Source organism: Coenobita brevimanus, chromosome 16, assembly GCF_032717465.1.
Source record: "Coenobita brevimanus isolate Jiangsu-jjx chromosome 16, ASM3271746v2, whole genome shotgun sequence".
In the NCBI taxonomy this organism is placed as follows: domain Eukaryota; kingdom Metazoa; phylum Arthropoda; class Malacostraca; order Decapoda; family Coenobitidae; genus Coenobita; species Coenobita brevimanus.
In genome coordinates, this window is record NC_136969.1 from 5198266 (window position 1) to 5224285 (window position 26020).

The 26020-nt window shown below is 40.3% G+C and overlaps 1 protein-coding gene across 1 annotated transcript; it reads left to right on the forward strand.

Moving 5' to 3' along the window:
• Nucleotides 1-1153: 1153 nt before the first annotated feature.
• Nucleotides 1154-21241, forward strand: LOC145390891 (uncharacterized). Its single transcript, XM_080265631.1, has 13 exons — nt 1154-1230; nt 4138-4337; nt 13429-13553; nt 13851-13967; nt 14599-14834; nt 15083-15211; nt 16090-16248; nt 16454-16544; nt 17303-17603; nt 17957-18177; nt 18483-18663; nt 20862-20965; nt 21206-21241. Exons 1-13 carry the CDS (start codon nt 1154-1156, stop codon nt 21239-21241), a joined length of 1977 nt encoding a protein of 658 aa, XP_080121757.1.
• Nucleotides 21242-26020: the final 4779 nt, after the last annotated feature.

Below are 26020 nucleotides of genomic sequence, written 5' to 3' on the forward strand. Positions count from 1 at the left end.
TTAATCTCAGTGTGGGAGTGAAACAGGGTTGTGTGATGTCTCCATGGCTGTTTAATATATACATGGACGAGGTTGTAAAAAGGTGCAAGGTAGGGCAGTGGATGTGGGGGTGGCTCTAATGAATGAGGGTGAGATTTGGAAGATTCCGGAGTTGCTGTTTCCTGATGATACAGTATTGTTGAGTGAAGATGAATGAGAGTTGCAAGGTTTGGTGAATGATTTTGGGACAGTGTCTAGGTGAAGGAGGAAGCTGAAAGTTAATGTAAACAAAAGTAAAGTTATTGTGTTTCAGAGGAATGAAGTCACAGAATGTACCGTGAGATTAGATGGTGAGGATATGGAGAATGTGAGTGCATTCAAGTACTTGGGTACTGTGATGAGTAAGGATGGAACTTTGTGGGATGAAGTGCGTGAAAGGGTACAGCAGGGAAGGAAGGTTGTTGGTTCACTGAAAGCAGTGATGAGAAATAGGGAGGTGAGTATGGAAGTTAAGAAGTCACTGCATGAGAGTATTGTGATCCCTACCCTGACGTATGGAAGCGAGGCGTGGACCTTGCAAGAGGGGAACAAGTCAAGAGTGAGAGCAGTGGAAATGAGTTACTTGAGAGGAGCATGTGGAGTGACATGGAGGGACAAGTTGACGAATGAAGAAGTGAAGGAACGTTGTGGGGGTGGATGTGGATGTGGTTGAGAAGATTAGGAGAAATGCAATGAGGTGCTTTGGACATGTGGAGAGAATGGAGATTAAAAGACTGACTAAGAGGATGTATGTAGGTGAGGTGGAGGGAGGGAGAGGGAGGAGAAGACCGAGGATGAGGTGGAGGGATGGAGTTGAGAGGTACACGAGGTAGGGGGGGTGAGTTGGGGGAAGGGTAGTCAAATGGTGGGTGACAGAGCGACTTGGAGGAGTTTTGTCTGCGGCCACCCTTTGCAGGATTAGGGCGTCGGGCTATAGATAGATAGATAGATAGAAAATAATTCAATCCTTACCGTGGCCTCAAGATCCGTTAGTAATAAATAATTGTTTTAATAGGTCTTTCATAGACATGTGTGACGTCATAAGAAATAACTGCGCATGTAAAAGAGGTAATATTAGTTTAGTTATTAATGAAAGGATTACTGTCCAACACCCGGCGTTATCCATATTTAGGGCATGTTTGCGGTGCCTGGGTATGGGTTCACAGTGGCTGTGGTGGTGCTGGTGTTGGAGCTGGTGTGTGGTGGAGCCAGGTGGGACTAAAAGGGTCAGGTGGCCACTTAAGACACATACTCCTATCACCATTACTGACCACACACACATCACCGTTGCTGACAACGCTCTTCACATGAATTACTTACTACATTTTAAGTTTGGTAAGGAAAGCAGTGCATACTAATCAATTAAATGAATTCATAAATGATTTAGTACTATATATAAAATTATACAAATGGCAAAGTATAAGAGTTGCTTCCAGTGTCACTCACGGCAGTGTTTTCTCATGAGTATCACTTTTACCGTTTGTGTAAGAATATATATTAATAGATTTTAGAAGTCTTTTTTTTCTTTCTTCATAATCCACTGCCTATGGAGTAAAGTTAGTGACCCAAGTATAAACGTGCAGCAACATTATGTTCTGCGCGACATTATCTTCTACCATCGAGGGTAGGGCTATGCAGTCACACTTGGCTGTCTGTGTTGGTCTCTGTAGGAAATTATATAGTATTAGAGGGAGGATCATCATGAAAATATGTGGACATGTCCATTGTAACTCAGTTGATCTATTTGTTTTAGTTGCTCTGTTAAGCTGACCTCTTGTAGAAGGTAATTTGTCATGAGATAGTGAGATGGAAGAGGGATGTGTTCACTGACTGATTAGATGAGAGGGGAGGGGAGATGTTTAAATGGAGGTGCAGTGAGAGGGGATGGGAAGGTAATCACTGGCTGGGGTAGTGCGACAGGGGGGGAAGGTGCTTTCTGGGTGGTGCAATGACAGGGGAGGGGAAGGTAGTCACTGGCTGGTGTAGTGAGAGGGGTGGGGGGGTTCTTTCTGGGTGGTGCAGTGAGAGGGGAGGGAAAGGTAGTCACTGGCTGGTGTAGTGAGAGGGGAGGGGAAAGTGTTCACTGTTTATATAAGGGCCCTACGAGACCAGTCAGCACTCTGAGCGCAGCTGTTGCTCCAGGCTGTTAGAGATCTCATTCCAGCCTCACCTTCCCCTGCACTTTGATCGTGAGTCATGCGGCACTGTGTTTCTGTTAGTCGTATGGTACCGTGTTAATCATATGATGTAGTGTTGTTGTTAGTGATACCGTACTGTGTTAACGTTAGTGAAATAGCACCGTGTTGCTGTCGGTGATATAATACTGTACCGTGTTGCTGTAAGTGACACTGTACCGTGTTGCTGTTAGTGACATAGTACCTAGTTGTTATTAGTCATATGGTACCGTGTTGTTATTAGTCATGATTTAACGCGTTCCTGTTAGTCATGTTATACCCCCACTGACAGAACAATGTATCTTTATCGGGGAGACGTGTATTAATCCTTTACCACCTTATACTGACATCTATAAATCAAGATAGTTTTCACCTTTTTAATATTCTCTGATGCATAAGTTTCAGACACCGAACATGAAAGCACAGCGAGTCTCACAACCAATATCTCTGACTGAACGAAACATGTTTGCACAAAGGTAATTAGTATCTTTTATTAACATATTAAAACAGTTATACATAAAGAAACTTTGGACATTTTGGGTGTTTACAGATCACGAAATTTCAGACAGCATGAAAACACACCGAATATCTCTCGCTCAACAGTAAATTAGCCAAAAAACTTCCCGACTAGGGGCAACGGGATCTTTTGTTTTATGACTAGTTTTGGGCATTTTTCTGTTGCTTTCAGACTTGTCCTAATTGTTTTAAGACCAATTTTTGTTTTCACACTCTTCATTGTAGGGGAAGACTATCTTTTTTGGCTTTAGACTTACTTCTCTTGTTTAACATGTGTCTCTTGTTGAATACCCTGTTTGTTTTTATAAGGTTTTGTTTGTTTTTTTATTAGTTTTTTATTGTTCCTTAGAGAGGTTTTCCTTGTTTAGGCAGTTGGTGGGTACAGTTTATTTCTCCAAAGAGTAAGTGATGTTTGTGGTACCCATGGATCATTTTTCCTTCATAACCCGTAACACAGAGCCTGTGAGCGTGCGATAGAGCAACCCGGTCGCGCCAGCTAACTAGTCTCTAACTACCAACCTGTTTCTTGCTTAGATTTATGGTTATGTTGCTTAGAGGTTTGTTTCTGTTGCCCCGAGGTTTGTCTCTGGTTCTTAGATTTTCTTCTGAGGCTTAGAGGTTTGTTTCTGATACTTTGACATTTATTTCTGTTGCTTAAAGACTTGATTCTGTTCCTGTGAAGTTTGTTTCTTTTGTTTATATTTTTTTCCGTTGCTTAGGGAATTGTTTTTGTTCCTTAATGACTTGTATAAGGACTTATTACTGTTGTTTCTTTACCCATTTCGCTCCACTATTGTTTTCGATAATCTATTGCTGTTTTATGCTCATTCTTCATTAACTTGTTACAGTTTCCCACATCTTTCATGGGGTGGAGAGATCACTAGGTTGCTTTGTGGATCTTTCTTGGGATATGAAGCAGAGAACCAGTGAAGATCTAGGCACAGTTCATCCTAGGCGGGCTTCAAATTACGGTCTATTTTTTCATTTTTTTTTTTTTTTAATCAATGGACCTCATTACAGAAAATATATTATGGAAAAAAAAAATTGCGAACAGTGCCTATGAATGAACGATATTACTCTCCTCTAGCCATCCAGTACCCAAAATTTACTACCAGTACGCAAACTTGCCTCCCAATATCCAAAGCTAGTTCAGGATTTTTTTTATAATATCCCTACATTTAGGAGGTATTTAACTCAGAAGAAGTTTTTCGAACTATATGAGTTTTATAAACAGCCTTCATCAGACAGTTTACTAATAATCTGGTACTTAAAAAAATATCCAGTAGCAACAAGACTGCAGTGAAAGTACTCTCCCGATTGCGAAGGACTGAAACAAAAATAACTAGAAATCGTACGTCCTACACTTGATGCAAAATAACAAGGAGGACAAAGTTCTATTGTATATTTGATTGTTGAATATCTCTCTTAGACAGAACATGGAAACACAGCGGCCCTCACGCCCAACCTCCCTGACAGAACGCAACAACTTCATCTGCTTGTGGGTGGGGGGCCTGTCAGCTCGTGCCATAGCTAGGGTAACCGGGTCCAGCGTCACCACTGTCTGCAGGTGGCTCAGGCGGTGGAAGCAGGAGGGACACGTTGAGAACAGGCATCGCTGTGGCAGATATAGTAAAGAAAAATTTTGCAAAACAATTTCCAGCCGTATTAAAGCATTCCATCTCATGGCATTGCACACTGATAAGTTCTACTTATCTGAAGTGAATCTCAGAGCAATACAAACAGATTTCAACTATCACTGTTGATATACTAAATACCCTGATCCGTACACGTACTAATGAGTTTCACGTTAACGTAAGGGTGAGGTATTCATAATCAACTTCATTCGAAGTAACTTTGCAAACTCCTCCAGTTTTGAAACATTCTCTGCCAAACCAAACAGGTGTTAACCAGACAGGCTCTTTATATATGACAGCCGAGTGAACTGGTTCTATGTATCAAGATAATGAATTGCCAACACTTCACATAACTAAGTTTCGTTGTCGTTCGTAAAAAAAAAAAAAATCTTGCAAGAGCGAAGGGAAAGATTAAGTTCCCTTTCATGTAAATTGATCTACGTCTCTCTTATAAACGGGCAAAAGCAGAAAAGTGTGATATCTGTGCTAAATGTTGTTTTTGTTATCCAAAGCTGGGCCGAGCAAACAGCAGACTGAAGTGAGGCAAAAGATGTGAGATCCGATTTGTGCTCTCAGTTACCTGAGCTCCCATTAAAGTGAGCATTTACATCCCAAAGCTACCATTACTTTCGGAATTTCAAGACAAAACGTATTTAATCAGTCTATCTATATCTATATACGCAGGCTGCTTCCCCCGAAGAACGGGAGGTAACCGACACAGGACGACACACTCCCAATTTACTCATCCACACAAACATATTCATTTAATAAGTACATGGCATAATCCTTTCAACAGACAATTATGATTATTTCATACTGAAAAGATATTGTCCATAACTTTCAGAATGATAAAGTATGTTGTCCTAGGTTAGGAAAGTTATGAACAATCTGTATTTCATGTGTCATACCAAACGTTCCTCTTTTCCTTCTCGGAAAATTGGTATTACAGGCTTCAGACTTGCTTGTGCTTCATCGTAAGGTGACAAATTAACTATGTTTTGTACCTGGTTACAATGTTTCAACAAGCTGTCTCACCTGCATCATATTTTAAAAGATTCCCAGACGAAAATGATTTAATGTAAACGAAATTAACGGAATAAAAACATATTTCTATACAGTGTAAGTATTATTGTTACATAATGGTAAAGGAGTCATATGCAGCAGTATATATATATATATATATATATATATATATATATATATATATATATATATATATATATATATATATATATATATATATATATATTGTTACATAGCCTATGATTTCATCATCCTTTGTATAATTCTACAGTATGATGCATGTTTGATCACGATTCGCCTCGTGGCTTCCATAGTGACCAAGCTTCCGTGTTCTACCTCACTCCCCCTTCTCCTCCCTTATAGTAGAGTAAGTCGTTCTTTCTGTTGTTCAGAGCAGGATTGTCAACTCTTTGTCCCCTATGGCTTCATTTGCGCGTCCTTCCTACAAGTTGTATCAAGCTCTGCAGGCCCCTATATAATGAGCTCAGTCTCTGCATAATTGCCACTTAGATCTACTCCTCATTTTGCTCACATCTCTGTCCACCCCTGTACAGTTGTTATTATTTTTGTGAGTGCTCAGGAAGTCTCCAACCATCTAGCTGCTGATCAACTTGAGTGTAAGTGTTATTATATTTTTTTTCTTGTACTGTATAGCATAAGGTGTTGGTTCGTGGGTCTGGTGAGGTTTTTGTGATTAATGTAAAGTTTTTGCTGTCAGCCAGTAGTCATAATATTTTGCATATGTAATAATATATCTTGCATTAACTGAGCATTATCCGGTTTTCTCATTTTATCAGGGCTGACTTAGATAAATTTACTCTTGCTAATTTCGTGTTAATAAAGGCTATTCCAGTTAACCATATATTTAACCTGTTTTTTGCCATTACATTATCCTTATGAGTCCTGAATGTTTAGTTGTTAGTTTGAGCATTTACTTTAACTTGTAATTTTACCTAACTCTTTTGTTTTGAACCTGGAACTTTGCGGGACAGTAGTGATTTTTAGTATTCTCACTTGAAGTTTTCATTATCTCTCTCTGTTCCGTAACATAAATTTGGCGACCTCTTATCAGGATATTCAGGATATTATCATAAGGATATTGGTTGATATTTTGTGACTGTGATTTATTCATGATGTCTACTATTACTACTCTTGATGAAGCCAAAGATTTTTTGTCAAATGTGCAAACAGTGTGTGATGTAGAAAACAGAACAAAGAATGAACTTAAGCTTGTTGCTCAACAATTGCGAAATGTTGTTCGCTCTCATCATTCTAAAGACCAAATTGTTCATATGATTAATGAAAGCTTGTTTAATGTAACTCCTCGAAATGAGCAAACGCAGATTGAATTAGCTAAGTTACAGCTAGCCCTGCAGGAGGCTCGTGCTAAGGAGGCTGAATCTCAGGCTCGTATTCAGGAGGCACAGGCACAAATTGAAATTGCTAGGATTCAGGCAGACCATGAGTATCGCATTAAACAAGGTGGAACTGGATCATCTAGCTCTGATGATTTTGATGTGGCTAAAAATGTTAAACTTGTCCCTCCTTTTAATGAATCTGATTTAACAAAGTATTTTCAGTTGTTTGAGAGGGTAGCTACAGGTTTTAATTGGCCCAAAAAGTATTGGCCAGTACTCCTTCAAACTGTTCTCACCGGTAAAGCTCAAGTAACTTATGCATCTTTGCCTCAGGATCAATCTGATAATTATGATGTAGTTAATAGCTTGATTCTTAAGGCCTATGAGCTTGTTCCTGAAGCCTATAGAGTAAAATTTAGGACAAGTTATAGGCAAGATAAACAATCCCATGTTGAGTATGCAAAAATCAAAGAAGGTCTGTTAGAGCAGTGGTTAAATTCTAAGAATGAGGATTCTGATTTTGACAAATTTAAGCAGATGATTTTGCTAGAGGACTTCAAAAGGTGTATTAATAAAGATGTAAGCCTATATCTTGATGAGAGATGACTAGATAATTTGTCTGATGCTGCAGTTTTAGCTGATGAATATATTCTCACTCACAAGAGATATTCTAAAGAAAAAGGGAAAGATGAGAGTAAGTACGTTGCCTCTACTCAGAGCACAGGTAACAGGAAAGAGAATAAAGATGATGTTTCTCAGGAAGTAAATACCAGCTTCACCTCTAGATTTCAGAAAAATAAATGTACTTATTGTAGTAAGCTTGGTCATACTACGGAGAAATGTTTCAGGAGACAGCGTGATGTGAACAAAAAGGAGTCTTTAAATATTCAGTCAATTGGTCTAATGTCCACCCTTGAGAGTTCCCAGAATTCTTTAACTGAGTGAATTGAACCTGCTTTGAGGGTTAAATTAAATTCTCATGATGAAGCTCCTCTTTTGAGCAGTAACGTGGGTGACACTCTCAAGAGTTCATGTGCTAATTTCCTGTCTGATGGTTTTGTCAGTCCTCTGGACAGTAATAACAGGAAATCAGTTAAAATATATCGTGATACAGGTGCCTGCCAATCCCTTATGCTGACCAGTGTTCTAGGCTCTAATGTTAATTCCTCTGATGAAACTGTAATCTTACAAGGTGTAGGAAATAATTACTTCTCTGTCCCTCTGTGCAGAGTGAATTTAGAGTCTGGTTTTGTTAATGGTTCGTTATGGTTGGGGCTGTTGAGACACTCCCAATGTCAGGTGTAACTTTCTTACTTGGAAATCATATTGATGGAAGTCAAGTGTGTCCAGCTCCTCAGTTGTCTAGTGAACTAGTGACTGCGACCCAGGATTGTCATATCCCTGACGTGTTCCCTGGATGTGCTGTCACTAGGGCTAGATCTAACGTTACTGGTGACTTAGAGGATAATAATGATGATGATGTTATGCTAGCTGACACTTTTCTTGCTAATTTGGACCAATCACCAGATGAGGCAGTACCCCGTAGTGTTAATAATTTGTCTCGTAAAGAGTTGGTTGAGTTGCAGGTTGCTGACCCTGAGTTGAAAGGTCTAGCTAACTCTGCTTGCAGTGAGGAAGCGTCAGCTGGTGCTTCTACTTGTTATTATATAAAGTCAGGAGTACTTATGAGAAAGTGGAGACCCCCAACAGCATCAGCCGACTGTGAATGGGAGGTTGTACATCAAGTTGTCATCCCTCGTGTTTGTAGGCAGGATATCATTAGAGTGGCTCATGATTCCAGTTTGGCAGGACACCTTGGAGTGAGGAAGACTGTGGCACGCATTTTGAAACACTTCTACTGGCCAGGTATCTTCAGAGATGTTTCCTGGTAATGTAAGTCTTGTCACACCTGTCAAGTTGTGGGGAAGTGTAATCAGACCGAAAAGGTTGCACCTCTAGTTCCCATTCCTCCTTTTGAGGCGCCATTCATCCGTGTGTTGGTGGATATTGTGGGCCCTCTTCCTAAGACTTCTTCAGGATTTTCTTATGTGTTGACCCTGATTGATATGGCTACTCGTTATCCTGAAGCCATTCCACTTAGAAATATCTCAACAAAGAACGTGGTTAAGGAAATGCTAGGGTTCTTCACCAAGTTTGGTCTGCCCAAGGAGGTACAGTCAGACTGGGGAAGTAATTTCATGTCAAATGTTTTCAAGCAGTCTCTGAAAGAGTTGGGCATCACCCAGATCACGTCTTCAGCTTACCATCCCCAGACCCAAGGAGCGTTGGAGAGATATCATCAAACACTCAAATCGATGCTCAGGAAATACTGTTTGGAAAATCAGAAAGACTGGGATAAAGGTCTTCCATTCGTTGTATTTGCCGCAAGAGAATCTCCAAATGAATCACTGGGCTTCTCACCCTTTGAACTACTGTTTGGCCATGAAGTAAGAGGACCCCTTAAGTTACTCAAGGAATGCTGGCTGTCGGAGGAAGATGACGTCAACCTGCTGGAGTATGTGATGAAGTTCAAAGAACGGCTGTCCACTGCTTTACAGCTGGCGAGAGTGAATTTAGGAGCTGCTCAGGAGATGAAGACTTGGTATGATAAGAAGTCCAGGTTACGCCACTTTCAGCCAGGAGATCAGGTTTTGATTCTGCTACCGGTGCATGGGCAACCTCTTCAAGCCAAGTTTAGTGGTCCCTATTTCGTGGAGAAGAAACTCAGTGATGTCAACTATGTCATCGCCATACCAGATCGTAGAAAGAACAAGCAACTATGTCACATCAACATGCTAAAGTTATATCACAGGCGGGACGAAAATAACCCAGTCTGCACTGCAGCTGTTCCACCCGAGTCTGCAAGTGAAGTTCTCCCATGCAGCATGACCCTGAGTGATAGTTTGGGGAAGAATCCTGATATCATGAATGATCTCCAGACTAAGCTTTCTCATCTAGCTCCCGAGGAAAGGCAGGAGTTTTCGGCATTACTGCAGGAGTACCCGCAAGTGTTCCATGCCACTCCAGGAAGAACTACTGTGTTGACGCATGATGTCAATGTTGGAGACGCAAAGCCAATTAAACTGCCTCCTTACCGTGTGAACCCAGTGAAAGTTCCTCTCATCCAGAAAGAGCTTGGCTACCTGTTGGACCACAAGATAATTAAGCCCTGTCAGAGCGAGTGGAGTTCTGTCAGTCTAGTCCCTAAGCCAGGTGGGTCACAGCGGCTTTGCATCGACTACAGACGTGTTAATCAAATAACCAAAACAGACACTTACCCTCTCCCTCACGTGGAAGATTGCATAGACAAGATCGGAAAGGCTAGGTACATAAGTAAGTTTGATTTGTTAAAGGGATACTGGCAAGTACCTATGACTGAACGTGCTAGGGAGATCTCATGTTTTGTAACACTAGGAAAGACTTCTGCATGTTCTGTAATGCCATATGGTATGAAGAATGCACCAGCCACTTTTCAGAAGCTCATGAATGTTGTAACAGAGGGTTTGGCAGGGTGTGTTGTTTATATTGATGATGTATTAATCTTCAGTGACAACTGGAAAGATCACCTATGCTGTCAGTAAATGTCCTGAGCGTTTGGTTCAGGCTAATCTTGTAGCTAATTTATCAAATTGTGAGTTTGATCAAGCTAAAGTTCAGTACCTTGGGTACGTAATTGGTGATGGACACGTTGCACCACCAGGAGCTAAGGTTCAGGTTATAAGTGATCATCCCAGACCTAAAAGTAGGAAAGAGCTAAAAAGATTTTTGGGAATGATAGGTTATTACAGGAGATTTGTTCTTAACTTTTCAATTCTTGTATCACCACTTACAGACCTATTGAAAAAGGGAGTTAAATTTGTCTGGACCGATAACTGTGAATCCTCTTTCAGCAAACTTAAAGCTATCCTGTTAAGTCAGCCAGTGCTCGCTACTCCAAATTTTGCTAAGCCTTTTAAGATGGCTGTTGACGCAAGTGATACAGGAGCTGGGGCTGTTTTGCTGCAAGAGGATGATCAGGGTATTGAACACTCTTTATCTTATTACAGTAAAAAGTTCACTCCACCTCAAAAGAACTACTCAACTGTTGAGAAAAAGCTTTTGGCCTTGATTTTGGGTTTACAGCATTTTTCATTTTATTTGTGTTCTGGTTTTGACCCCATAGTCATTTATACCGATCATAACCCACTGAAATTCCTTAGTAAGTTTAAAGATAAAAATCAGACTCTGACAAGATGGAGTCTACTTCTTCAGGAGTATTCATTAGACATACAACATGTCAAGGGGAAAGAAAATGTTATTGCAGATTGCTTATCTAGACTTGAGACAGATTGTTTTAGAGTAATAAGAAATTTCCTTTGTAAATTTGTTTTTTTTGTGGGTAGGTGTTACATAGCCTATGATTTCATCATCCTTTGTATAATTCTAACGTACAGTATACTGCATGTTTGATCACGGTTCGCCTCGTGGCATCCATAGTGACCAAGCTTCCGTGTTCTACCTCACTCCCCCCTTCTCCTCCCTTATAGTAGAGTAAGTAGTTCTTTCTGTTGTTCAAAGCAGGATTGTCAACTCTTTTTCCCCTATGGCTTCATTTGCGCGTCCTTCTTACAAGTTGTATCAAGCTCTGCAGGCCCCTATATAGTGAGCTCAGTCTCTGCATTATTGCCACTTAGATCTACTCCTCATTTTGTTCACATCTCTGTCTTCCCCTGTACAGTTGTTATTATTTTTGTGAGTGCTCAGGAAGTCTCCAACCATCTAGCTGCTGTGTAATTTGAGTATAAGTGTTATTACATTTTTTCTTGTACTGTATAGCATAAGGTGTTGGTTCGTGAGCCTGGTGAGGTTTTTGTGATTAATGTAAAGTTTTTGCTGTCAGCCAGTAATAATATTATTTTGTATCTGTAATAATATATCTTGCATTAACTGAGCATTATCCGGTTTTCTCATTTTATCAGGGCTGACTTAGATAAATTTACTCTTGCTAATTTCGTGTTATTAGTAGCAATTGCAGTTAACCATATATTTAACCTGTTTTTTGCCATTACATTATCCTTATGAGTCCTGAATGTTTAGTTGTTAGTTTGAGCATTAAACTTTAACTTGTAATTTTACCTAACTCTTTTGTTTTGAACCTGGAACTTTGCGGGACAGTAGTGATTTTTAGTATTCTCACTTGAAGTTTTCATTATCTCTCTCTGTTCCGTAACAATATATATATATATATATATATATATATATATATATATATATATATATATATATATATATATATATATATATATATATATATATATATATATACACTTAGGCAAAATGATAATAAAAATGTAATATGGAATAAAATCCATTTTCCTTCGAATATCATGTCATGAAGCTTATCAGACACCGTGACGTATGTCTTGGTAACAGTGGTGGAAGATTTGGGAAGTCTGAGTTTCGTATGACAATTTTGTGGGTTTAGTTACATATGAATTTGAAAAAAAAAAAAAAAAAAAAAAAGCTAAGTAACTTTCCTCGTCCAGAAAATGTACATCATCACGGAGTATAAAAGGATGAACTTGCATAAATCACAGATTGATTTTTCTTTCTGGTTGTTGGTCAGAATTTTACTTCACAAACTTATGTTCAACTCCCTCTCCTAACTGGGATTTGCTTTTGTAGTATATATTAAAAATTTTCCCCTCTCTCCTGTTCTTCATGGAAAAGGAATCTACGTTATTAAAGAAAAATTATGGTCATCTTTTTTAAGTTTCAAAGAACGGAAGAGTGCCGTATAATGCCTGTTGTTCCTAATGCAAACTATATAGCTTGAGTTACGAAGAGGAGCAGATTTACAGTTTCATAATGTAACTGGCCCAAGGAGTGTTATGGTGGAGGTTTGTTTAAGAAATAGATGTGGTGGTGGTGGAGGCGTGCAATGGCTATCGTAACATATTTCGACAAGGGTGGAGGCATTACGTAGTGGTCGTGAAGTGTGGTGGTGACGGAGGTGTGCTGTTGTGGTCCTGACGTGTGGTGGTCGCGGAGGTGTGCGGTGGTGGTCGTGACGTGTGTCTGTGGTGGTGGTGGTGTCATGATGTCGGCTTCTGCGTGGATAATATGGCTTGGCCTGGAGGTTAGCTGCCTCCTGGTCCGTGCCCGCCTACATCACATCACAGGCACGTAGACTTTAGTAAAGAAGTGATAGGGAAAAAAAAAAAAAGTTTCCTTTTGATCTAGGCTATTATATGTGCATCACCAAATATCATCAAGTTATTTTGTTATTTTTAATTCTTTCAGTTGCTTGCTTCTTACGATATCAAAAAAGAGGTTCAGAATTCCGATTAATGATGGGTAATCGGGTGTTTCAAGCCACTGCAACTCTATGGAGCTATGATCTTTTGAAGGTTTGCTTATCCATAACTACACAGTTTCTCGTAGTTTGAGTTTTCGATTTTACTGAGCTATAATATGAAACGAACATAAACTGTGCAACCTAACCTCACAAATTAGCAATCACTGATTGACTGATCATGATTCTTTCCGTGTTTCTCGGTTTGTCGCTTGTGGTATAATATTTTGGCTACAGGGAATTTTAAATAGAGAGAAGATATTGGTAGATGAAGGGTTGATTTTCGTGCATATTGCCAGACAAATACTCCAGCACTTGTACTAAAAACAGTACTGTACAAGTGTGCTTTTACTCATCCACGTGTTTTTCAGACACGACCAAAACATCATTGGAGAGCCACATTGCACTGGATGACATGTTGGCCATAGAGCGGTGTTCTCATTTTTCTGTCCTACTGCTGACAGATGGCTGCCAATGGGCAATGTCCATGACGGAAGTAAGTATGTACAACAATAATGGAAAAACTGCTTAGAACTGCAATAGAAGAGCCTGAAAAGGTCAACCTAAACATTAGGTCAGTTGTTAATTTACTGTACGATACATGTACAATACTTCACATTTTCGGCTTTAATCCTTTGTGCTTCTGAATGAACTAAGTAAGCCAAAATCTGCCAATAGTTAGTAAAATTGGGATATTTGCAGCTAATATGTTTAATTTATTGTTCTAGTTATCCTTATTGTTGCTTCAGTTGTGAAGAATAGGAAAGATTTACCACTATTTGTTCCCTTTCAGGACCTAGCACGCTTAGATGCTCCTTGGGGAGTCGGAGTGTTTGAGGTGAAGACTAGTAAACAAAACACAAGCATAACATACGAACAGCTGTCACAGAGTATAGCCACAGCTCGACAGGTATGTGACCACGGCATGTAGATGAATTAGAGTGAAGAAACTGGACTTTGGAGGCAATAATTCGGAGTTCTTTGGAAATATTCTCGAATAAAAACACACGATTGATTAATATTATTCCCGTAGACGCTTTTCTGTTCCCTTTTGCCTGGTGTAGCTGGCATGAAACACAGAAAGACGTCATCAGGCTCAAGGAACCAGACATAAAACAGTTTAGTTCGTTAAATATTCCTACGAGTTAGCACTGTGTAATCGGAAGTATACTTGGCCCACAACCGAGAGATCCCTATTTCATTTCCTGGACCACCGACGAGAACTTATGGCGAGGACACACCAGTGACTTAAGCAAAAGTCACGATTGTGTATAATATTCGACAGGAGTAAATCGTAGTCAGTGAGAGTATTAGGGTCCTTTCGTTGTCAGATGATTATTTATTTGTCAACATTAGTTTCGTGATAATATTCTTGTTGGCATTAGGTTCCTGATACTTACGTTGACACGATTAGTTTTGTGATATTCTTGTTTGTACCGTTAGGATCGTGATGTTTTTTTTATGTCAGCACCATTAGCTTTGTTATATAATTTATTTTGGCACAAGTAGTTTCGTGATATTATACATGTTGGCACCATTAGCTTCGTGATGGGTTGTGGTGCGTAACGATGATGGTGGTGAGCAATGACCCAGCCTTCCTCGCCGCCTTTGCTGAGTCCTCCTTCAAGAGCCACCTCCTGCTGGTCCAAAAAACAAAGCTGCTCGTATTCACTCGCGTTCCTCTCCACCAGCTCCAGAACCTTCCCCACCTTCACAGGACTCTCTCACGAACCACCTCTCTCGTTGCTGTTGTGAACGATACATTGCCAGTTTTCAGGTAACGAGAATTATCCCCATACAGTTCCCAACATAAATACTGATTCATTGTAAGTATCGAGTCTATAAACAATGAATTTTGAAACCCAGTGAAATGGTCGGAGTTTTTCATTTTTTCACATTATTATTTAACATCTTCATAAATAACTGACCTTGTGATCCTATTCGTTGCAACCGTACAAGAACGCAAAGTAAACAGTCGATATTTCTGAGTGTTAATTAATGGACAGATTGCTTTTTCATCAACAGGACCAAAGTGTTCTCATGGCTGCCGTTCACTGACCCAGAATCTCGGCCATTACAATTGGCTTCATGGACTGTCGATCAACGTCTAACTTTCACCCATCCACCAGATCTTTTCCCTCAGAAGTTCTTACGGTAAATTTTGTGTCTCGTCAATGGTCCTGTAAGATATTGCTAAAAAAAAAAAGAGAAACTGAGCTGCATACACGAGAGATTTTGCATGGTAACTTATTATTACTGCATTCCCGGAAATTACCGACTAGTATACTACGTAAGAGATGGTGCAAGATCTGATTCCTACAGTGGAACAGACGAGAAAGATATAAAGAAATATTTGGAATGGATGAAAATACCAGAATGGGACGAAGATAACCATAGTTCTTGTATCTGGACCTAAATGACACTGAGCCAACGTGAGCGACCTAAATGATCTGGCTGTACTAAAGTGTGTTTGAATATACTGTAGAATAACTTTTTTTTTTTTTTTACCGTAACTGTGATCAGTTTTTTGTCTTATTGCAGCTTATTTCAGATAAGATAGTGGCAGAAAAAGACAATACTACAGATTTATATCCTTCCCATAACACAGGTTCATGACCAGCATGATATTCGAGTGTTGATACGTTGATATAACTCAGCATTCAAGATGGGCAGATGAGAGTTTTAGGACAAGTTAGAATAAAAAAGTACAGACAGTAAGCTTTCTACTTGTATCTTAACAGCTTTCTCGAATCTAAACTGACTTAACTGAGTCTGAATCTGAACGATCTAAATGGCCTTAGGTTATGCCGACATTACGCAACAACATAGGCGATCACCGAGCTTGTTTTCTTTAACTGAAGAAAGCACAACTGATACTGGAAAAGAAAAGCTTATAATGTCCAGGTTCTGTTTTGTGCGTAATACAAGAACATATATTCATACTGTCAGAGCGAAAAATGAATTGCCTGAGACTATATATTAATTCAAGTGTCATTACTAGTCAGCACCATCCATACACCATTTTGCCGCAGGTTCCCGCACCGGCCACACGTGCTAGTGACAGCGGAGGAGTTAGTGGCACAGGTGGCATTTACAGTAGATGACCCTACGGCACCAGAGGGCAAACGACTCACCTTTGGGGGGCCAGCGGGGAACATAATGGAGATGCTGTCCACGATCATGAACTTCACGTGAGCTATTAATGCGTATTTGCTTTATAACACTATGTTTGACTGGAAATATTTGAGTTTGATAAATAAATCTTTGTTGATTGCACAACTTGCCCTAAGTTAACAAAAATAAAATATGAATGTGAACGTACCCTCTCGACCTATTTCTTGCCATGGAAAACGTTACAATATCATCAAATGTGCTTAGATCACGTCCCTCTGACAGATACACGTACGTGAGATCCCCTGACAGGACTTGGGGCTTACTGCAGAGCGATGGGACTTGGACAGGCATGATGAGACTCATTACACGTGAGGTCAATTCTATAGTTCGTTTACCTCAACTTGGCTGAGATTTTCGTCCTTTTGTAGATTATACTACGAAGCTGAATGGCAGAAAAAGATAATTTTACCCCTTACCCCCTTTTCATAAAACTGCTGTATCACTAGTTTCCTTTTCAAGTCCTAATCTGTAATTGCAGCAAACTTCTTATTATGGAATGGTAATTTTAGGCGTTAGAACAAGACTATATATACCATCTTTGCACCGAATATTTTTTGTTTGGGGGCACGTAGCATCTCTTTCTCCGCTATATATTGTGAGCATTTCTTTTTAACATTTTTTTTATATTCTGCTAAGCCTTTTGATTTAGTTGTTGTCATTAACACCAGTTTCTGTTGGTCTTCTGTATCTGTCATTTCGTTATTATTTTTACAAGCAGCCGTATCTTAGGTAGATTCAGTGGTTTAATTATCCTCCTACAGCTTTTAGCATTGTACAGTAGTTGCATTTTCCTTTTCATAAAATTCAATCCTCATGTTTCGCATATATATAATCTGAACATGCATTATTTTATTATTTATCCTTTCAAATATTTAGCTCCGGAACTCCTTCTTTTGAAATAGCAGCTCTTTATTAATGCAGTAAAAAAAATGAGTAAAACAAAAATGACTTGGGAACCTTCTCACGAATTACTCATCATAGTATATTGTGGTAAAGATTAATCTTTTATGAAATATATCCCAACATACATTGTTCTACTGTTCTTCCTTATATTTCACAAAAACATTTCAGGAAGTGGAGTTTTCTCCGGGACCATTTTACATGGAAATAACCAGAAGCCAGTGGATAGACTACTCTCAGTTTGTGTTTATAGGAAATTATCAAATTCTCGCTGCCCGTGGTCGACCTGAGGTGGACCCCTGGGGCTTCCTGTTGCCTCTTAGACCAAAGGTTTGGGTGGCTGTGCTGACAGCACTGTTGGCAGTATGTGCTATGATGCTGCGTCTGTCTTTCTGCCTTCCCACTTATATGCAAGAACCACGCATGAAAGATACCAACACCTTCAACTGTGTGCGAGTTCTTTTGCAAGAAGGTAACTAGTGTTTGCCATGTTGTGGATTACAAAGAGTAATTTTAGATTAACTTTGGAAGGACTCTGAGAGATTAAATTAAGTGGGAACGGCTGAGTTAATGTAGGCAACATCAAGGCTTATTAACTTCCAAACCAGTCAATTTTTCTCTGTGAGAATTCTAAAAGAACCAGTTGTTTCGGCCACGTAGTTTCACTATACTCAACCATTGTCTTGTGTCAGATGATGCTTAACTTCATCTCACTATTATCAACTTACTTTAACCATTACTTTTATTTCATCATAGCTCCCAGAAACACGCCAAAAAATATTTTGGTGATCCATATCTTTTGCTTGACTAAATTTTGTCTTTCAGATATAAAGAAAACTAAGAGTCGGTGGTGGTGGGAGCGTGTAATGCTGGGGGTGTGGATGCTGATGATGGTGGTGCTGACACAGAGCTACGTCGGCAACCTCGTGTCCCTCCTGGCAGTCAGATACATAGACCAACCCTATCAGAGACTTGAGGACGTCCTTGACAACTCTGATGTGGGGATAATTGTTGCTCCAGACACTTTCATAATTAAGTATATTGAAGTGAGTGTTTCTTTCTTAAGGGTAGTAAAGAGTTAAGAGTATCTAATTTGTTGTCTATAATGCGATGCTTTAATTGATATGCTGTTAGTTAATTATGGCGTCAACAAATAATAAACACACCAGTTTTGCCTGAAATGATGGTTAAACTATTCATGAAATTTTCATATCTTTGATGAATAGCCAAAATTTGCTTCCACACATTTTCACATACTTTTGTTTTTTCGAATTACTAAAAACCCGTGTTTCCAAATCCCATAAACCTATACCGTCAAGCAGACAATATGTGATAGCCTTATTCTTTTCAGAGTGCCACGTCAGGTCCACTTCATGAATTAGGGAAACTGATGGGTACTAAACGGGTCGTCTACGACATGTACGTCAAATTAGCCAACAACATGGAGACCGTCGTGCGCGCTGGCACTCACGTCATCTTTGACATGGATCTCAACTATATCAACTTGCTGCCCAAAAGCTTTTCTCTCACAGGTTGTAATATGATTGCTGAAGTTACTGAATTTATGTATGTGTAATATGTTTTTAGTTATCTGTATTTTATACTGTATCAGTGTATCATTGTAGTAACAAGCCAATAACATAATTGCTGTCATTCTAAAATAGCATGAACACACACACACACACACACACACACACACACACACACACACACACACACACACAAGTTGGTGTTGAACTGGTCATGTTTCGTTTGTCATGAAATATTAACCGGCTTTTACTATGACTTTACTAAGTAAATTGGATCATAAAGGAAAATACTCACTACGGATTGAATGTTTCACGAGGGGAAGTTTTGAGAACTCCATCTCCCTTCCCAGTCGTCTGTCATCAGTCAGAATAAATTAAATCTTATCATGGCTACTACGCCTGACAAACTGGTTAATTAATGGAATATGTACAGGGAGAAAATAAAACAGTTTGCCTCTTTTTTTTTTTTCTCCATTTAATGGCTATCGGCCATAACGTTGGCCATTAAGCCAAAATGTCATACAGTGTACACTGTATAAGCCAAAGTGTCATACACTATACATTTATACATATACACACTTGTACATATATGGAAACAATATCCAGGCAGTCCACAGAACAGAAGACAATCAGGAGCAGTAGGGCAGGAAGGCATGGGCAGCAAAAGTGACGGCTGGGACTAAACCGTGGAGGCAGCAGAGTCTGAGTCCGAGTCGGAACCTGCGGAGAGATGAGACTGCACGGCCCCGAGGGTGTAGGAAAGTATACGACACTCCTCGGGGTCGGTAACAGTCTTGAGGGACCCCCGGCGCAGCTCGGTGAAGGAGAGCAACGCCTGCCGGTAGTCCCCCTTGGAAAACTCTTGCTTTCCAGACTCCACTGGTGCTGTTTCCTCATAGTGGAGCAGCTGGTTCTCCAGTATCTCGAGGCCAAGAGGGGGGAGGGAGGAAAAGTCTCCCCAAGAGAGTTGCCGGACCGAACTAGAAAACCTGGCACTCTTCGCTCCCTGGTCCGTTGATGATGGAGGAGGCACAGCACGAGTCACCTCTTCAGATACAGGTGCGTCAGAAGGAGCCTCAGGTGGAGATGATTCAGCATCCCCAACCTCCATGGGAACCTCAGGTACGGGCTGAGAGGCAGACTGGCGGGAGACAGCATGCCCCGACAGCTGAATCCTCGTCGGTGGAGTGGAAGGCTGCAGCTGCAGCACCCGCGGTACCAAGGAGGTGCGAGTCGAAGAGGGCTGACGGTGACGACGAAGAGGACGAGGACAAGGAGCTCCCCTCCCAGGCCTCCTCTGTGCCATGGGTGTGGAAGAGAAAGACTCTGGGATGGATATGGCAGGGAGCCCGTTGGCCTGGAAAATGACGGGCAGGCGCCGAGCAAAAACCGCCATATCTCCCCCCGAAAAAGCCTTAGCAACCTCCACACACATGGTGATGATGGTAGAGGCAGAGGAGGCAGGGAAGGAGGCAGGAACATCAAATGGTGGCCGCCGCCGCCGACGACGACGGGGGAGGGCATGGGGCGAGCCCCGAACTGCCTGGCCTGCAGGGCCGGTGACAAAGGCAGCTGTGGGGCCCTTAGCATCCTCCCGTATTACAAATTCTACCTCCTCGCCAGCAGCAACAGACGGCACAGGGTGGGCAGGGTTTGGGGCCACGATGGAGGAGCGGTGGAGGAACACATCCCCCCCAGCATCCCGGCGTGTGATGAAGCCGTAGCCCTTCCGGACGTGGAACCACTTGACCTGCCCCACAACCTTGGCCGTCATGGTCCTCCTAGTGGTCTCGGATTGAAAATCCGTCTTCTCAGATCAGGAGCTGGATAGAAAGTCATTTGCCTCTAATTGGTGCTTTTATTTTAATAAACTATATGAGCGGTGTTGGAGCAGTCAGGATGTTACGACTGCTCTTGTTACAATTTCCACTTGTAATTGATAATGTCAGACAGCAGAAAAAGACACTGACACTGACTGAAATATGAGAAATGAGGATTTCAGGGACATAAGATTGTTGACACTAGGCAAGGAGGTAATAAATTAAAAACGATTGTTAGGCAAATGTAAAACACTGCCTGGCATTTCAATTTCAAAATAAGAAGCATCTTGCAAGTCCGTAAGCAGAACACTTCAGTAGTTTTCTAATAATATATCTCCGCTTACGTATATATAAATAATATCTAGTATTTCTTTTTTGCAGGTCGTTGTGATTTTTACCTTTCACGGAGCGTCTACGCAACCACCCCTCTGGCCATGGTGACTCAGAAGAACAGCCTCTTTTTACCGAGGATTAATAAGTTGCAAGTGCCTCAGTTTAGTATAATATGCAATAATGTACTACAGATAAAATTCTGTTGCAGTAAAATTCCTCTTAAAAATACAAATAAAAACGTAGCAAATATTTGTATACTGCTCCCTTTCGCAAGAGGGCTTTAGGTATATAATAAATTTACATATATACATACATACATACCCTGAGATGTCCTGGAAGAACAGACGAGAGCTCAGTAGTTCACCTTACATTTTGTCTCTTCTTGTGGTTAGATCCTACACATTGGTGGAATCAGGGCTGTACGATAAATGGATGAAGTACTCAGAAGCCAATTCCACCATGTGCAAGAACCCAACCAGGATAATCACCGTCACCACCATTCTCTCACTCACCAGTCTTTGGGTAAGCCATGATTGCAACTTCCTTCATTACTGAAAATAAGATAATGCTCACTGTAACTTTTTCCCCTCTTAGTGTGATATTGCATTTTATCATTACACCCAGACGATATTATTCTGTTTACGAGGGATTTTTTTTTTATCTGGGAGGCTGGTCATAGCTTTCAATAACTCTTTTACTATGAGAGTGAGTAAGGTTAAAGAATAAGAATATACTTCATTGGAATACTGTAAGGTGGTGATAAGCCTGGGTGTATGTAATCAAGTAATGAGCATCTTTTAATACGTCGTAGGTAAATATGTACTTTGTCACATTTAATTATACAGGCAGGTATTTCGGATAAAAATAAAAGACCACAGGAAAACCTGCCTCTTATAATTACGAATCTAGCTACGTAAGGGTGACACTGCCCTCCCCCCCCCCTTCATCTTCCCAGGGTATATTTTTGGATCATAGTGAACTTGACTTCATATTAGGTCCACTGAAGTGGCCTATGTTGAAGTGTTACGGCAGTTGTCGGTGGATGCTGGAGAGACACACGAGTTATGGACAAAGTTTATGAATCTCCACGTCGTCATCCGAGAACTAGTCTACACTGACATTAGATGAGTGTAAGGCTAGATTAAACGTCAAGGCTATACAAGAATATGCGATAGTAGAAAATAATTCAGTCCCTATCGTGGCCTTAAGATCAGTTCGAAATAAATAATTATTATAATAGGTCTTTCATAGACATATATGTGTGACGTTGTAGGAACTGACTACTCATGTCAAAGGGGTATTTATTAGTTTAGTCCATTAATGAAGGGATTACTGCCCACCATCCTGCGATATCCATTTTCAGGGCATGTTTGCGGTGTTTGGGTATGGGTTCACAGTGGCTGTGGTGGTGCTGGTGATGGAGCTGGTGTGTGGTGGAGCCAGGTGGGGCCAAAAGGGCCAGGTGGCCACCTAAGAAACACTCCACTATCACCATCACTGACAACACACATCACTGTTGCTGACAACGCTCTTCACATGAATTACTTACGTCATTTTAAGTTTGATAAGGAAAGCAGTGCATACTAATCAATTAAATGAGTTCATGAATGATTTAGAATTATATATAAAATAATACAAATGGCAAAGTATAAGAGTTGCTTCCGGTATCACTCATGGCAGTGTTTTCTCATGAGTATGACTTTTACTGTTTGTATAAGAATATATATTAAAATTTTTAGATTTTTTTTTCTTTTTAATGACCCACTTCTTATGGAGTAAAGTTAGTGACATAAGTATACACGTGCAGCAACTTTATATTTTGCGTGACAGTGTCTTCTACCACCGAGGGTAGGGCTATGTATTCTCACTTGTCTGTCTGTGTTTGTCTCTCCAGGGAACTATATAACACTAAAGGGAGGATCATCATGAAATAAATGGACATGTCTCTAGTAACCAAGATGATCTATTTGTTTAGTTGGTCTGTCTAGGTGATCTCTTGGAGTAGGTAAATTGTCGTGGGTTAGTGAGAGGGGAGAGGGATGTGTTCACTAACCTATGTGGTGAGAGGGAATAGGGGGTGTTTACGTGGAGGTGCAATGACAGGGGAGGGGAAGGTAGTCACTGGCTGGTGTAGTGAGGGGGAAGGGGAAAATGTTCACTGTTTATATAAGAGCCCCACGAGGATGGTCAGCACTCAGAGCTCAGCTGTTAAACCAGGCTGTTAGAGATCACATTCTAGCCCCACCTTCCCATACAATTTGATCGTGAGTCATGTAGTACTGTGTTGCTATTAGTCAAATGGTATCGTGTTAGTCAAATGGTATCGTGTTAGTCATATGGTGCAGTGTTGTTGTTAGTCATATGATACCGTGTTAATGTTAGCGAAATAGCACCGCGTTGCTGTCGGCGATCTAATACTGTACCGTGTTGCTGTAAGTGATATTTTACCGTGTTACTGTTAGTGACATAGTACCTTGTTGTTATTAGTCATATGGTACGTGTTGTTATTAGTCATAATGTAACGCGTTCCTGTTAGTCATATTGTACCCCCATTGACCGAACAATGTATCTTTATCGAGGATACGTGTATTAATCGTTTACCACCTTATACTGACAGCTATAATTTTTTTTTTTTTTATAAATAACAGAACGGAGGAAGGAAAAACAAATGGGTAAAAAAAAAATAATCCATACACCAGATTACTGGTGTCCTCTGTTCATAAAATATCTGTAACAGTTAGACTTGAACAGTTGTGGGTTGAAATTTGGAGGAAAACAACTCTGGGGAAGCGAGTTCCAGAGAGATGCAGTTCGGGGAATGAAAGAATTCTGATAGGCAGAAGTTCTGCAATATGGTTGAGTGACATTCCAGTCATGAGCGCTACCAGATGCCCGTGTAGCACGAGGGAAGGCATGGAGAGGTGGCACCATGGACGCAACTTCATCTGAGCATTTGCCAAAAAAATATCTGTAAAATAATGCAAGGGAGGCAACATTCCTTCTTACTTGCAGGGGATGTAGTTTATATGTAATGGCAGGGTTGTTAATGATTCTAACAGCTTTATTCTGAATTTTGTCTAGTTGTCTTAATGCAACCTCTCCACAACCATTCCACAAGGATGAGCAATATTCATGCTGAGAGCGCACATGACTCTTATAAATTATAGCCAACTGCTCATCGGCGAAGAAGTTACGGACTCTGTACAATAATCCAAGTTTCTTTGAGGCGGTTTTAGCAAGTGATCTGACATGAGAGGTCCAGCTGAGGGCACTGTTAAGTGAGACACCAAGAATTTCAATACTTTTGGAGATGGGAATATTAGTAGCACTGAAGGTAATGTACGAATCTGGCAATATCTGTCTATTAGTAAACTGTATATATTTAGTTTTACTAGCATTAAAAGAGACAAGGTTGTTTTGTCCCCATTCACTGATTGTAGATAGATCTTGATTTATGGAGATGGCTGTACTGAGTTGAGAGGTAGAGATATTAGACTTTGTAAATGGATGTCTGAGTGTGAATGAACTATGTAGTGTTGAGTCATCTGCATATGAGTGAATGGGATTGTGAGTGACAGATAAGAGATCATTAATATGAACCAGAAATAGGGGTGGCGCCAGAACTGATCCCTGCGGCACGCCGGCGTTAATTGAGTGGAAATTCGAATATACATCATTTACTTTTACTCTTATTTTCCTGTCACTAAGATAAGAAGAAATCAAAGGAACAAAAGACGTTAGTCCATAGCAAGGGAGTTTGGACAGCAGGGAACGGTGCCATACTCTGTCGAAAGCTTTAGAGATATCAAGAGCTACTGCATGAGTTTCTCCAAAAAGATCAATTGATTGATGGATAGTATGAGTTAAGAGATTGAGTATGTCAATGGTGGATCTTTCGTGGCGAAAACCGTATTGTCTATCACTAATTAAGTTGTTGGATTCATGATGTTTAACAATATGCTTATTAATTAAAGTTTCAAATACCTTACCAAGAGAAGATGTGACAGCTATTGGTCTGTAACTGCAGGGGACAGACGAACTCCCTTTCTTCGGAACTGGGTGGATATTGGCTTATTTCCATGAATTTGGGAATAAAGAAGTACGTGTGCATAGTCTGAATAATTTAGCTAGGACAGAGGCAAGTTCAGGGGAACACTTTTTCAAAACAATTGGCGGAATTCCATCTGGGCCTAGAGCTTTGTTGGTAGGTAAATTGTCTAGGATGGATTTTACGTATCTTGTCTGTATTTTAAGTGGGGCAATTTCGGGAGAGTCAAGTTCCAGTACTGAGACATTCTGGCTGGTATCATCTATGGTAGAATTTCTGGCAAAGGTACCAGCAAAGATATCTGCTTTCCCACGTGGGTCATTTGTAATATTGCCATCTGAAGATTTTAGTGGGGGAATGGAAGATGACTTGTTAAAGTTATTATTGAAAGAATTAAGAGTTGACCAGAATATTCTATTGTCATTAGGGTTGTTAAGTAGTTTTGATGCTTGCTTTGAAGAAAGTTTGATTTAGATAGATTTAATACAGCTTTTGCATGATTTCTAGCAATTTTAAATTGGGAGAGTGATTCAGATGTTTTTGATTTTAAGTAAGAGTTATATGCTAATGACTTTTGGGCTGTTGCTCTAGCACAATTGCCATCAAACCATTTTGGAGAGTTTAATCTTTTAGTGAATTGTTGACTTGGTATGAATAAATCCATACCAGCTAGTATTAAGTCGCAAATGTGGGACTGGGTAGAATTGGGATCACTAGAGAAGAAAGACTGCCATGGAACATCAGCAAGATAATTTCTAAATCCATCCCAGTCTGCCCTGTCAAAGTGCCATCGTGTCACCCTGACAGGTTCAGAATGGAGAGGTGTAGGAGGGTTAACTAATGAGGCTTTGATGAGATTGTGGTCAGAGGATCCAAGTGGTGACAGTACCTCTATCCTGTATTGATCTGGATAGTTTCCACCTTTTTAATATTCTCTGATCCGAATATGAAAGCACAGCGATTGTCACAACCAACCTCTTTGACTGAATAAATCATCTTTGCACGAAGGTTATTAGTATCTTTTATTAACTTTCGACGTTTTTGGTGCTTACAGATCACTAGATTTCAGACAGCATGAAAACACACGGAATATCTCTCGGTCAACAGGAAATTATCTAAAAAAAATTTCCGGCTTGTGACAACGGTATCTTTTAAGACT